This window comes from Bombina bombina, chromosome 2, assembly GCF_027579735.1.
Source record: "Bombina bombina isolate aBomBom1 chromosome 2, aBomBom1.pri, whole genome shotgun sequence".
NCBI classification, from domain to species: Eukaryota; Metazoa; Chordata; class Amphibia; order Anura; family Bombinatoridae; genus Bombina; species Bombina bombina.
This window is the reverse complement of record NC_069500.1, coordinates 793342535-793358418: the sequence shown is the minus strand read 5'-3', so window position 1 is coordinate 793358418 and position 15884 is coordinate 793342535. Positions and strand designations below refer to the sequence as shown.

General features: G+C 38.3%; 1 protein-coding gene across 1 annotated transcript in view; it reads left to right on the top strand.

The window, feature by feature from the left end:
* Positions 1-15884, top strand: part of LOC128649615 (protein mono-ADP-ribosyltransferase PARP14) — a 220457-nt gene that overhangs the window by 140076 nt on the left and 64497 nt on the right. The window contains exons 10-12 of the mRNA XM_053702975.1: positions 3603-3746; positions 5286-5345; positions 6459-6635. Coding sequence (XP_053558950.1) covers positions 3603-3746; positions 5286-5345; positions 6459-6635 — 381 coding nt within the window. The remainder of the gene's footprint in view (positions 1-3602; positions 3747-5285; positions 5346-6458; positions 6636-15884) is intronic.

Here is a 15884-nt window from a genome sequence, read left to right as displayed (position 1 = left end):
ATTTATTTTAGCTAGGTAGTTAGTAAATAGTTAATAACTATTTAGTAACTATTCTACCTAGTTAAAATAAATACAAACTTGCCTGTAAAATAAAAATAAACCCTAAGCTAGCTACAATGTAACTATTAGTTATATTGTAGCTAGCTTAGGGTTTATTTTATAGGTAAGTATTTAGTTTTAAATAGGAATTATTTATTATTATTATCGGTTATTTGTAGAGCACCAACAGATTCCGCAGCGCTGTAAACAGAGGGTAGTACAACAAAACGATAAAGGGATCAGATGGGTAGAGGGCCCTGCCAAGAGTTGCACTGTTGTAATTAGCTCTTAAGAAGGTGATCTACAAACAGCTGGACTTAAGGGGGTTCAGGGGATAGCAATGGAGGAGTGGAACTGGTATAAAGTAAGGTTAGCATAGGTTGTATGCATCCCTGAACAGTAGAGTCTTTAGGGAGCGCTTGAAGCTTTCAAAACTAGGGGAGAGTCTTGTGGGGCGAGGCAGAGAGTTCCACAAGATGGGAGCCAGTCTGGAGAAGTCCTGTAAACGGGAGTGCTATGAGGTAACCAGAGAGGAGGAGAGTAGGAGGTCATGAGCATAGCGAAGGGGACGGGAGGGAGAGTATCTGGAGACAAGGTCTGAGATATAGGGGGGAGCAGTGCAGTTGAGGGCTTTGTATGTCAGAGTGAGAATTTTGTGTTTGATCCTAGAGGCAAGAGGAAGCCAGTGAAGGGATTGGCAGAGAGGAGTAGCAGATGAAGAGTGACGTTTAAGGAAGATGAGTCTGGCAGAGGCATTCATTATGGATTGTAAAGGAGCTAGGCGGCAGGTGGGGAGACCAGAGAGGACAGAGTTGCAGTAATCAAGGCAGGAAAGAATGAGAGAGTGGATTAAAATCTTAGTTGTGTCTTGTGTAAGGAAGTGTCTAATTTTGGAGATGTTTTTAAGGTGAAAGTGGCAGGCTTTAGCCAAGGACTGAATGTGAGGAGTGAAGGAAAGATCTGAGTCAAATGTGACCCCGAGACATCGGGCATGCGGGGTAGGGGTAATGATGGAGTTGTCGACAGTTATAGAGATATTGGGGGTGGAGATTTTGAAAGAAGGGGGGAAAATGAGGAGCTCAGTTTTGGAGAGATTTAGCTTGAGGTAGTGAGAGGACATCCAGGAAGAGATGTGAGAAAGACAGTTAGTGACACGGGTTAGCAAGGAAGGAGATAGGTCTGGTGCAGAGAAGTAGATTTGGGTGTCATCAGCATACAAATGATATTGCAAACCATGGGACTTAATTAGGGAACCTAGTGATGACGTATAGATTGAGAAGAGAAGGGGACGAGGACAGAGCCTTGCGGTACTCCGACAGAAAGTGGTGACGGGGCAGAGGAGGCCCCAGAGAAGGCTACACTAAAGGTACGGTTTGACTGGTAGGAAGAGAGCCATGAAAGGGCTGTGTCACAGATGCAGAAGGATTGGAGGGTTTGGAGCAAAAGAGGGTGGTTGACAGTGTCAAAGGCTGCAGACAGATCGAGGAGGATAAGCAGAGATTAGTGGCCTTTTGATTTTGCTGTAAGTAGGTCATTGGTGACCTTAACAATAGCTGTCTCTGTGGAGTGATAGGGACAAAATCCAGATTGCAGCGGGTCAAGAAGGGAATTTAACGTGAGGAAATGGGATAGGCGTGCATATACCAGTTTTTCGAGAAGCTTTGAAGCAAGAGGGAGGAGGGAAATAGGGCGGTAGTTGGATGGGGAGGTAGGATCAAGGGAAGGTTTTTTGAGGATAGGTGTGACCAGTGCATGTTTCATCGATGAGGGAAATGTACCAGTGCTGAGGGAGAGGTTGAAAATGTGTGTTAGTATAGGGGTAAGGGTAGCAGAGAGGGAGGAGAGTAGATGTGAGGGGATAGGGTCAAGGGGACAGGTAGTGAGAAACTTCTTCCTCAGTAACAGGGGAGAATGAACTAAGTTTCAGGTTATGAGGGTTGTGGTTGAGTGAGAGCAATTGAGGGGGGGGGGAGAATGGAATTATGTTGAGAGCTGATTTCATGTCTGATGGAGTCAATTTTGTTAATGAAGTGACTGGCAAAGTCTTGAGCTGACAGAGAAGTTGTATTAGGAAGTGGGGGAGGGCGGAGGAGAGTATTGAAAGTGGAGAACAGACGTTTTGGGTTTGAAGAAAGATTAGTGATAAGAGTAGAGAAGTAATGTTGCTTGTGGAGATTAAGGGCAGAATAGTAGGAGTTCAAGATGAATTTGTAATGAAGAAAATCAGCTGAACTCCGTGATTTTCTCCAGTGCCGTTCAGCAATAAGGGAACATCTGCGTAGGTACCGTGTCAGAGGAGTATGCCAGGGCTGAGGATGAGTGTGTGATTTCCGAGCAATGGTAAGAGGGGCGAGTTTGTCAAGGACGGATATAAGGGTGGAATTATAGTGGTAGATAGATTGTTCAGGGCAGGAAAAGGAGGAGAAGGATGAGAGGAGCGGTTTAAGGGAATTAGCAAGTTGTTGCTGATCTAAAGACATAATGCTTCTGTGAAGTTTGGTGTGAGGAGTAGAAGGAGGGAGAGTTGTAGGAAGGTATGATATGTTGCAAGTAAGGAGATGGTGGTCAGAAAGAGGAAAAGGGGAGTTTGAGAAGTTTGAGAGAGTGCATCGATAGCTAAAGATCAGGTCAAGAGAGTGACTGTCTTTGTGAGTGGGAGAATCAGTCCATTGTGACAGACCGAAAGAGGAAGTGAGTTGCAGAAGTTGTTTAGCAGATGAAGCAGTGGGATTTAGGTAATGATAGGAAATTTTATTTAGATTTATTTTAATTATATTTAAGTTAGGGGGTGTTAGGGTTAGACTTAGGTTTAGGGGTTAATACATTTAGTATAGTGGCGGCGGCAGATTAGGGGTTAATAACTGTAATGTAGGTTGCGGTGCTGTTAGGGGTGGCAGATTAGGGGTTAATAATATTTAACTAGTGTTTGCGAGGCGGGAGTGCGGCGGTTTAGGGGTTAATATGTTTATTCTAGTGGCGGCGATGTCGGGAGCAGCAGATTAGGGGTTAATAATTTTCTTTTAGTGTTTGCGATGCGGGAGGGCCCCGGTTTAGGGGTTAATAGGTAGTTTATGGGTGTTAGTGTACTTTTTAGCACTTTAGTTATGAGTTTTATGCTACAGCTTTAGAATGCGTTACGAATCTTGCGGGATAGGCTGTACCGCTCACTTTTTGGCGTCCAAAAAAAAGCTTGTAATACCGGCGCTATGGAAGTCCTGTTGAAAAAACACTTTACGCAAATTGCGTAAGTTAATTTGCTGTACGGCCAAAAAAGTGTGTGGGACAGCTGTACCTACAAGACTCGTAATAGCAGCGGTAGTGAAAAAAAGCAGCGTTATGAGCCTTAACGCTGCTTTTTTACTCATAACGCAAAACTCATAATCTAGCCGCAAGTTTACATGTTGGGGCCTCTGATTTGTTTCCAAATAGCAGATTTAAATAGATGTCTCCTAAGACACTAAACACTTCAGCACTGTTTGTTGATATTGGCATGATGACTTATTGTATTGGTGATATCTGTTGCCTTTGTGTAAAAGACTTTTATTTTTATTTTTTTTACACAGAAGCTTTTCCCAGATTATCCATTGGAGACCAGATCCAAGTAAAAGCTGGCGACCTTACTGTGCATGTGGTATACAGTGATATTGTAACAGAAGCCACAGATGCTATTGTTAACGCTACAAACTTTCACACATGGACAGACAAATGTAATTGCATTTTTAACTTTGCCTCCAATGCTATTTTAATTTAAAGGTGTGTTCTAGTTATTTTTTGTGTCACAATTAATATTTAGAACAGGTTTAGAAAATCACTTTATCAATTTGTATCCGATCGGGCTGATTGCTGTCCGCCGCCTCAGAGGTGGCGGACGAGCCGGAAAGTATGGGGGTAGATAGCAGCATCCGCTGCTTGGTAAATCTACCCCCATATATCTATTATTTGAACTCTTACTAAACAGAAATAATTGTTATATTTAGTGAACACACATTGTATGTTGTGTAACGATGCTTTAAAAACAGGCCACAATCCCTATTGTTTCCTATGGAAGACACATCGCCACTTGTCTGGATGACGAGGATCAGCCCACTTTTTTATAACATTTTGCCTGTTGGATGGATTGCGAGACTGTTGATGCTGAAATTTGCATTTCTTGTGGATCTGACCATCCTTTGAACATAGGGCCCAAGGTCTCCAATTACCCGTCACAGTCACAACAAGGCAAGAGTGTACTTATAGTTTTGGAAATACTACACCTTTTAGAGTAGCATACATACTGTGTCCCAAGCTGTTAGAATGTGCAGTGGTGATCACCCTGTGGGTTAAAAATGTCCCCTCTTCACCACTAGTGTATTAACATGGATCCCAAGCTGTAGCAGAAATGTAATGGAAAGCTCTGAACACTTCTCTGGTTATAACTTCTTGTGGAGTGATAGACCATGCAGTAGATGCCAAAGTATGCTCCTGGGACTAATCAGGAAGTTACATTTAATTTGGCCTTACACAAAAAACATTACACAAATATGTTACAGAACAGATGACTGAAAATTAAAAAAAAATCCCTCTATAACAGTCCTCTCTAACATAGGCACACGACAAAACAAATTTAGAAATAGTGAAACACAAACAAAAGATGAAATACTTCACAAGGACAATAGAGCGTTTATGAATTTTGTATGCTGGACTGAGTTGTAGGTGAAAAATCCAGGCCACGCCCCTAGAATGCCTCCCCAAAACACTAACCACAAGTCTCTAGGGACACCTTTGGTTCTTTACAACAAGACTACTTTATTGCAAGAAAACAGACATGCACATATTTTACCATCTCAAACATAAGTATTGCAGTTGTTCCATAATGTGTTATTGTTTTTCTGCCTTACTGGTGGTTTGTGTATGAAGTTCGATCTATAATATATTGGGTACCTCAAGCGAAGAAAGGCGTTACTGGCGAAAACACCCACTAACAAAACACTGGAAAAGATAGGTGAAGGTTTGCTCAATTCAAACATGACCTCATCTTTACAATAAGGATCAAAAGAGGCTATGAATATCTAGGCGATTGTCAGTGATTAGCTATAATGTAATGGAATCAATGTGTAATAAGAAAACTATGCCCCCTTTACAGTTTTATGTGCATTATCTGCAATGCTCCTCACATGAATGTCATTATTGTATTGTAGAAATCTACATAGTAATGTAACGCTTTATATGACAAAAACTAACATTTATATATCCCTTCTCTCTCACAGCTGTAGCTCATGCTATTTTTTCAAGAGTTGGGCCTGATATTACCAGAAATGCTAAACTTCGTAAGTACGGGCTATTCCTGCCTCTCTCTTCTTCTGAAAAACAAAGTGACAACCATCACCAGCAGTAATTTAGCTATAACTACTAGGTGTATAATCATTACTACCTTGCAGTTCAATAATTGTACTTTCCCATCATCTCCATAATTAGAGAAATGGTAATTAATCACTGTGGTTAAAGGTATATGAAACCCAAAATTTTCTGTTATGATTCAGATAGAACATACAGTTTTAAACAACTTTCCAATTTACATCTATTATCTAATTTGCTTAACTTTATTAGTAGTCTTTGTTGAAAAGCATATCTAGGTAGGCTCATGAGCTGGGAGCTAGCTGATGATTGGTGGCTACACATAAATGCTTTTTTTAATTGGCTTGCTGGTGTGTTCAGCTAGCTCCCAGTAATGCATTGCTGCTCCTTCAATAAAGGATATTAATGAAGCAAAATAAATAATAGAACTAAATTGGAAAGTTGTATAAAAATATATGCTCTATCTGAATTATAAAAGAAAAAAAAATGGGTTTCAATATATAAATTGCACCACAAAAAAAGTAAATAACCAAAAAGAAAAACTTAATCTCTACAAAATAAATGTATTTAAAGGGACACTGAACCCAATTTTTTTCTTTCATGATTCAGATAGAGCATGCAATTTTAAGCAACTTTCTAATTTACTCCTATTATCAAATTTTCTTAATTAAGATGCCGGCCCATTTTTGATGAACAACCTGGGTTGTTCTTGCTGATTGGTGGATAAATTCACCCACCAATAAACAAGTGCTTTTCATGGTTCTGAACCAAAAAATAGCTTAGATGAAATAAAGAAAGCAAGAGAACGAAGAAAAATTGATAATAGGAGTAAATTAGAAAGTTGCTTAAAATTGCATGCTCTATCTGAATCATGAAAGAAAAAAATTTATGTTCAGTGTCCCTTTAATGTATTTCAGTTTCTTTATTTTGGATAAATTTGCAGTTACATTATATTTTATTGGCAGTAAACTTTTTCTCAAACTCCAGTATGTTTACAAGTTACTAAGCAACCTTTTCTTTATGCGTATGTTTACTCTTTTTTTATATTTTTTATTTATTTAATTTTTTTTTTCTGTTACTTTCAGAATCAGCCTCTGGCAATCTACCAGTGATAACAGAATCAAGAAATCTGAATTGTAAATGGATTTTGCACTGCAACTGTGGAAATAATCTAGAATCTATCCAGCCTTTAGTAGAGACAATATTACAGAAATGTGAAGATTTTGGCATAAAGTCTGTGGCTCTGCCAGCCATTGGGACTGGTAAGATCACATATAACTAAGTTCTTGCTTATTGTTTAAAGGGACACTAAACACTTTGTGATTTTAACATAAAATGCTTAAAAGGGACAGTATACTCTAAAAATGTTATTGCTTAAAAGAATAAAGGAAATATAGATAAAAGTGAGTGGACCGAGCACTAGAGGGAGGTGGCCTTATGCTTACTGACAAAATAGCCTCCTAGTAGGCTAAAGAGATCAAGTATAAAACTGGGGGTGAAAGTAAGCGTTAAAAAGCTTAAAAGGCTAAGGTAAAATGGACAACAATTTATTACAATATATAAAATTCCTACACATATACAATTAAAATTAGACGCATGGATCCATGTCTAACTTAAGCTAAAAACTGGAATATATCAGTGATATTATACAACAGCCTAATTGAGACAAGTCAATCTGAGTAGAGAGTGGCCTAGTTGTGGTATAGCAAACGTTGAATCAATAAACGACCTCCGTGATATAAACGGAATCCTGCCGTACAACAAGTCCCAATGGTAGACATGTGCACATATAAAACTTATAAACAAATCAGGAAAAATTAAGAAAAATTCAATGGTAAGCTGATATAGTTCATGTGAATCCGTAGATGTGTCCTCCAATATGGCGTGAAGAAAAAGTGACGTGAAGGTATTTGGTGAAAAATAGTAAAAAATACTAAAAAATAATAATTGTAAAATCCAATATTAAAATCCGTGTAAAATGAACATCTGTGTAAAATGAACAAGAGTGTAAACACACTACACAACAAATGTGTTAAGCAATAAAAAAGTAAATACCAAAAATAGAAAACAAAAAAAGATGATGTGTAAAAAGTGTAAATAATCAGGACAGAGGCAAATACATATAGAGATATGCAAAGTCTAAAAGTCTGATGTCAAAAATCCATGATAAAACAGTAACATCAATAAAAACCTAAGAGGAAACAAAAGAAAAACAAATAGTGCAACACTGTTTATAATATACAATAATGGTAATTAAAACTAAGCTCACCAGTATGCCAACGCGTTTCGGCCTAGACTAGGCCTTTCTCAAGACTACCATTGGGACTTTAGTATTTTTCACTTATATTACCTTTTTTGCTCTTGTTGAACGGCAGGATTCCGTTTATATCACGGAGGTCGTTTATTGATTCAACGTTTGCTATACCACAACTAGCCCACTCTCTACTCAGATTGGCTTGTCTCAATTAGGCTGTTGTATAATATCACTGATATATTCCAGTTTTTAGCTTAAGTTAGACATGGATCCATGCGTCTAATTTTAATTGTATATGTGTAGGAATTTTATATATTGTAATAAATTGTTGTCCATTTTACCTTAGCCTTTTAAGCTTTTTAGCGCTTACTTTCACCCCCAGTTTTAATAAAGGAAATATAAGCAACAAAGATATTCCCATAGGGGGCGCTTCCTAAATACAAATCCTGTAGCAAAAATCTCCAAGAAATAATATGAGCAACACATCAAATCAAACAATAGCACAGCAGAAAGTATTGCATATAAAAAGTCCTTAACATGCAACAGGAGGCAGCACTCTGTCAAAAGGATGGTGGAGTCCCTGGGGATGAATGATCTGGAAAAAAGGAGGACACAGAGGAGCCAATATGGCCTAGTAACGTCTATACAGAAGAATATTCAATGTGATATAGGATGGTACTCACAAAGATGAAGCACCCAATGGTGCAAGTGGCGCAGACTGGATCAATTAGCAGTGGTCCAGCTCACTGTGTGCCAGCAAATAAAGCATTTGATAAAAAAACCCAGCAAACCAGGCATCTGTTCCTGTGAGTGATAAGACACAGCTCCCATAGCCTAGTACAGTATAAACAGGCAAATGTCACACTTATTGGTCACACTTACAATAAGGAGCGCATCTCCAGGTGCAGTAAAGGCAAGCTGGGACCTTTCAGTCGCCCAGTAGACTGTGCTCAGGCGTTGAAGGATTCCACTCACCAGCCACACAAAGTATAAAAGATTCCCTTGAATGTGTTGACAAAAGGACACGCAAGATCTTCGCCAGTCCTGAGAAGGAAATCGAACAGAGGCTTTACTCAGAACTTGATTACAATTGCAATATGAGCTCTGTCTTCCACTCCTTCAGACTCATTCACTTGGCTTTATCTGCCTGGCTGATATGTTTAGTAGGAAAGCTCAATACTTTTCACATACTTCTCTCCCCTGCAGCAAGAGAGCTCTAAAACACCTCTGTTCGATTTCCTTCTCAGGACTGGCGAAGATCTTGCTTGTCTTTTTGGTGCCTCTGCGTCCTCCTTTTTTTCCAAATTGTATTGCTTAAAAATATAGATAATCCCTTTATTATCATCCAACAACGCTGCTCCAAGATCAGCCACCGGCCTCTTTCCGAAAAGGTGTGCTTGGGGGCCGACGGCTGAGCAAGCCGCAAAGTAAAACAGAAAAAAAGAGAAAAGGATGCACTCTAGGGGAATTCAAAGAACAGTAAAATACAATACCTTATTACATCTTCATATAAAAAATACACTAACATTGGAGGACAGAAAAATTACGCAAATTACGCAGAAAAATCCTTACGCATTTCATGCCTCTCTATGATTAAGTGCCGAAAAGTGTAAAGCTCATTTTCCTGTCCTCCAGTGTTGGTGTATTTTTTAAATGAAGATGTAATAAAGTATTGGATTCATTCTTTTTTTCTTTTAATCCCTGTATTACCCATTCCCCAGTGTTACGAAACCAACACTGTTATATAAATATACATTTTACCTTTGTTATTACAAACCTAGCCTATCTAGGTTTATCTTTGAACAAAGAAAACCAAGAGAACAAAGCAAATTTGATGACAAAAGTAAATAGGAAATTTGTTTAAAATTGTATGCCCTATCTGAATCATGAAAGTTTAATTTTGACTAGACTGTCCATCTAATTATGCTTAGTATAACAACTTTGCTGTATACTTACTATTTATTTTGCCCCATTTCCTATAATTTAATTCTAAAAATTGCAAAAAGAAGTGTAATAGCGCTAACGTGTTAATCTATTGGACGACTACTGTAAAATGGTGTACTTACAAAGTTTTTACTGTCACTTTAAATGATTTAATAACAAGGTTAGAAAGCCAGTTTAATTATTTTTTTTATACTCACATTTTAGTTATCAAGAAACATACCACTATTCTGTCAGCTGCTATCATTATACTGCCTGAGAAGGATTTTCTTTAGAAGATTATGACCACTTTAGTCACCCAAGATCTAGATTTTTGTCTTTACATAATTCCATTATAAAACTAATAGACTGTAACAAAATACACAATATAACACTTTAGCTGCAGCGAATCTTGTCCGCCCGGCATCCCTAAATTCCGACAACATATGCATTGCACAAGCATTTCTTGTGAAATGCTTGTGCAATGCCGCCCCCTGCACATTCGCGGCAAGGGGCAGACAAGTTAAGGAGCAGAGGTCTTACGACTGGAAACTTCGGTCTTATGAGCCGGAATCTTCGGGGGTAGATTGCAGCATCCGATGCTTGTTAAATCTACCCTGTCTGAACTTCAAGTGAGTAGTAGATTTGTTTCTGACAAATGTCAGTTATGTCTATTTCCACTCCTCCTGTATCATGTGACAGCCATCAGCCAATCAGAAAATTCATATAGGTATATTCTGTGAATTCTTGCTCATGCTCAGTAGGATTTGGTGACTCAAAAAGTGTAAATATAAAAAGACTGTGCACATAATCGTATTGGTTATGTAAAACTGGGTATCTATATTATAATCGTGTTTGTAACGCGTCCGTCGCAAGTTGCGCACGCATCCTCAAAGGAATGTTGGCTGCGCGAGGCAGCCAAAAGAATGTTGGCGGCGCGCACAGCCAATTGAATCCACTGCTGGTGGATTCTTTCACCACCGTGCCATTGTCGGAATCCACCTGGATGCAGCGTAGGCAAACCTGAAGCCTTAAAAAAAAAAAAAAAAACACGCAACTGCACGATATAACTAAAAAACACATAACTGTCCGCAAGAAATAAAAATAAAAACACGTAACCGCCCGCACAAAGTGTAACAAAAAAACAACTAACCTCCCACACAAAGTATTAACAAACACCTAAACCGTCAACCCCCACATTGCTAAAAGTAACATAATTTAAATATTAACCCCCTTAACCGTCAACCACCCACATCACAATAAACCTAATTAACCTATTAGTCCCTAAACCGCAAAACCCTCACATCGCAAAATAAACCTATTTAACCCATTAACTCAAACTGCCAACCCCCCACATCGCAATCAACCTAATTAACCTATTAACCTCTAAACCACCAAACCCCCCCACAACGCAAATAACTAATTTAATTACTAAGCCCCCTAACCTAACACCCCCTAAATTAACCCCAATAACTACTAAATTACAATTAAAATTAAAAAAAAAAACTAACATTAAATTACAAAAAATAAAAAAGTCTAAAATTACAGAAAAAAATAAACAAAATGATCAAAAAAAATAAAAATTAAACCTAATCTCTATGAAAAAACAAAATAAAAACACCCCTAAGCTAAACTACCAATAGCCCTTAAAAGGGCCTTTTTGTAGGGCATTGCCCTAAGTTAAATAGCAACTCCCCCCCTTACAGTAAAACCCCCCACCCACCAAACCCCCAAAATAAAAAAAACTAACACTAAAAAAACTAAACTACCCATTGCCCCTAAAGGGGCATTTGTATGGGCATTGCTCTTAAAAGGGCATTCTGCTCTTTTCCAAGCCCCAAAAATAGATAAATAGATAAAATCATATATTAGAGCAGCAGTGCTCTGCAAGTCCCAAGCGGTATTTCTACTCTGTTTAATCGCTTTTTTGGGGTTAAACACACAATAGTGCAGGGTCAGTAGTCTTAAAGGGACACTGAACCCAAATTGTTTCTTTCGTGATTCAGATAGAGCATGACATTTTAAGCAACTTATTACTTCTATTATCAAATTTTCTTTATTCTCTTGGTATCTTTATTTGAAATGCAAGAATGTAAGTTTTAGATGCCGGCCTATTTTTGTGAACAGCCTGGGTTGTTCTTGCTGATTGGTGGATAAATTCATCCACCAATAAAAAGGGATGTCCAGAGTACTAAACCAAAAAAAAACTTAGATGCCTTCTTTTACAAATAAAGATAGCAAGAGAATGAAGAAAAAATGATTATAGGAGTAAATTAGAAAGTTGCTTAAAATTGCATGCTCTATCTGAATCACGAAAGATTTTTTTTTGGCTTCAGTGTCCCTTTAAAACAATGAATTAGAGCAGTGTTTCTCAACTCTAGTCCTCAGGATCTTTAAAAGGCGAGAGTTTTTATTATATCTTAACTAGAGCACAGGTGAAATAATCATCTTAAGGGTGAGAGAGCAGGTTAGTAACCATGGTTACTGATCAGCTGATTATTTCACCTGTGCTCTAGTTAAGATATCATGAATATCTGGCCTGTTAAGGGTCCTGTGGACTGGAGTTGACAAACACTGAATTAGAGCATGTCATTTTTTTATTATTATGGCCCTTTGATATCAATGGTTGCTTGAGATGATCAATACATGAATTCTCACATATTATACAAGAACCTCTTACACAGCAGAGAAATAATTACAACCTCAGCCACTTTGGAAGCATACTTTAAACATGGTTAATGATAATCTCTAGATTACGAGTTTTGTGTTATGAGTGAAAAAGCTTCATAACGCTGCTTTTTCACTACCACTGCTATTACAAGTCTTGAGGTATAGCTGTACCACACACTTTTTTGGCCATAACGCAACGTAACTACCGCAGCTTTCAAAAAGTCCTTTTTCAATAGGACTTCCATAGTGCCGGTATTACGAGTTTGCCTGTCACCCTATAACTACAAGATCCATACCGTAAACTGAAAGTCAGTAGTTAAGGCTTTTATGTTACAAAGCTGTAGCATAAAACTCATAACTAAAGTGCTAAAAAGTACACTAACACCCATAAACTACCTATTAACCCCTAAACCGAGGCCGACCTGCATCACAAACACTAAAATTAAATTTTTAACCCCTAATCTGCTGCCCCAAAATCGCCGCCACTATACTAAAGTTATTTACCCCTAAACCTAACCCTAAGTGTAACCCTAACACCCACTAACTTTAATATAATAAAAATAAATCTAAATAAAAATTACTATCATTAAGTAAATAATTCCTATTTAAAACGAAATACTTACCTATAAAATAAACCCTAAGCTAGCTACAATATAACTAATATTTACATTGTAACTATCTTAGGTTTTATTTTTATTTCACAGGTAAGTTTGTATTTATTTTAACTAGGTAGACTAGTTAGTAAATAGTTATTAACTATTTACTAACTACCTAGTTAAAATAAATACAAATTTACCTGTCAAATAAAACCTAACCTGTCTTACACTAACACCTAACCTTACACTACAATTAAATAAATTACATTAATTAAATACAATTAACTAAATTACAAAAAGAAACACTAAATTACATAGCCGTACAATGATGGTTACGTTAAATGACGTCATCCAAGATGGCGTCCCTTGAATTCCGATTGGCTGATCGAATTCTATCAGCCAATCGGAATTAAAGGTGAAAAAAATCATATTGGCTGTTGGCCAATAGGATTTTTTCACCTTTAACCCCTTAATGACAACTGACGTACCAGGTACGTCATGCATTAACAAGCAGTTAATGACAATAGACGTACCTGGTACGTCAGTTGTCTAACAGAGTGCTGGAAGTGATCACAACCACTTCCAGCAGCTCTGAGGGTATTGCAGTGATGCCTCGATATGGAGGCATCCTGCAATACCCCTTTACAAGCTTCCGATGCAGAGAGAGCCACTCTGTGGCCCTCTCTGCACTGGTAGCGATGGTGCCGATGGTGCCGTTTGACCGGGTGGGAGGAGGGAGCGTGTGCGCGCGTGCACGATGCGCGCGCGTGCACGATGCGCGCGCGTGCACGAGGGTGTGCACGTGGACGCGCGTGAACGTGCACGCATTAGCCACACTGACACCAATGAAGTTAGGAAGGGGGAAAAAAAGTTTAAAAATTTTTTTTCTCCATATAAAAGGATCTGGGAGGGGGTGGGGGGTATTGTGGGGGGGCTGCTACACTACAGAAATAATTACAAATAAAAATAAAATTAAAATACTTTGGTTTGTGGGGCCAAACTGGGTACTGGCAGACAGCTGCCAGTACCCAAGATGGCGGTAATTAGGTAGGGGAGAGGGTTAGAGAGCTGGAGGGGGGGATCAGGGAGGTTGGTGCTAAGGAAGGGGTTCATCACAACTAAAATATTTTATTATTTTTATTTAAAAAAAAAAAAAAAACTCTTTTATTTAGTACTGGCAGACTTTCTGCCAGTACTTAAGATGGCGGTAACAATTGTGGGGTGGGGGAGGGAAGAGAGCTGTTTGGGAGGGATCAGGGGGTGGGATGTGTCAGGTGGGAGGCTGATCTCTAAAATTAACCCTGCAAGCTCCTTACAAGCTACCTAATTTAACCCCTTCACTGCTGGGCATAATTCACGTGTGGTGCGCAGCAGCATTTAGCGGCCTTCTAATTACCAAAAAGCAACGCCAAAGCCATATAAGTCTGCTATTTCTGAACAAAGGGGATCCCAGAGAAGCTTTTACAACAATTTCTGCCATAATAACACAAGCTGTTTGTAAATAATTTCAGTGAGAAACCTAAAATTGTGAAAAATGTAAAGTTTTTTTTTTATTTGCTCGCATTTGGCGGTGAAATGGTGGCATAAAATATACCAAAATGGGCCTAGATCAATACTTGGGGTTGTCTACTACACTAAAGCTAAAATTAACACTACAAGCTCCCTACAAGCTCCCTAATTAACCCCTTCACTCCTGGACATAAAACACGTGTGGTGCGCAGCGGCATTTAGCGGCCTTCTAATTACCAAAACGCAACCACAAAGCCATATAAGTCTGTTATTTCTGAAAAAGGGGATCCCAGAGAAGAATTTACAACCATTTGTGCCATAATTGCAGAAGCTGTTTATAAATAATTTCAGTGGGAAACCTAAAGTTTGTGACAAAATTTGTGAAAAAGTTAACTTTTTATTTTTTATTTGCATTTGGCGGTGAAATGGTGGCATGAAATATACCAAAATGGGCCTAGATCAATACTTTGGGATGTCTTCTAAAACAAAATATATACATGTCAAGGGATATTCAGGTATTCCTGACAGATATCAGGGTTCCAAAGTAACTAGCGCTAATTTTGAAAAAAAGTGGTTTGGAAATAGTAAAGTGCTACTTGTATTTATTGCCCCATAAATTGCAAAAAAAGCAAAGAACGTGCAAACATTGGGTATTTCTAAACTCAGGACAAAATTTATAAACTATTTAGCATCAGTGTTTTTTGGTGATTGTAGATGTGTAACAGATTTTGGGGGTCAAAGTTAGAAAAAGTGTGTTTTTTTTCCATTTTTTCCTCATATTTTATCATTTTTTTTTAGTAAATTATAAGATATGATGAAAATAATGGTATCTTTAGAAAGTCCATTTAATGGCGAGAAAAACGGTATATAATATGTGTGGGTACAGTAAACGAGTAAGAGGAAAATTACAGCTAAACACAAACACTGCAGAAATGTAAAAATAGCCATTGTCATTAAGGGTAAGAAAATTGAAAAATGGTCCGGTCATTAAGGGGTTAATTTCCGATTGGCTGATAGAATTCGATCAGCCAATCGGAAGACTTCTGCCCGCATGGAGGACCACTTCTTGCCGCTTGGATGAAGACTTCTCCTGACTTCGTTGAGGAGTTCTTGCCGCTTGGTTGAAGACTTCTCCCGGCTTTGTTGAGGATGGATGTCTGGTCTTCGAAAACTGTAAGTGGATCTTCGTGGGGTTAGTGTTAGGTTTTTTTAAGGGTTTATTGGTGGGTTTTATTTTTAGCTTAGGGTTTGGGCTGAAAAAGTGCTAAATGCCCATCCAAATGCCCTTTTCAGGGCAATGGGGAGCTTAGGTTTTTTAGATAGGATTTTATTTGGGGGGTTTGGTTGTGTGGGTGGTGGGTTTTACTGTTGGGGGGTTGTTTGTATTTTTTTTTACAGGTAAAAGAGCTGATTTCTTAGGGGCAATGCCCCACAAAAGGCACTTTTAAGGGCTATTGGCAGTTTAGTTTAGGCTAGGGTTTTTTTATTTTTGGGGGGCTTTTTTATTTTGATAGGGCTATTAGATTAGGTGTAATTAGTTTAAATATTTGATCATTTCTTTT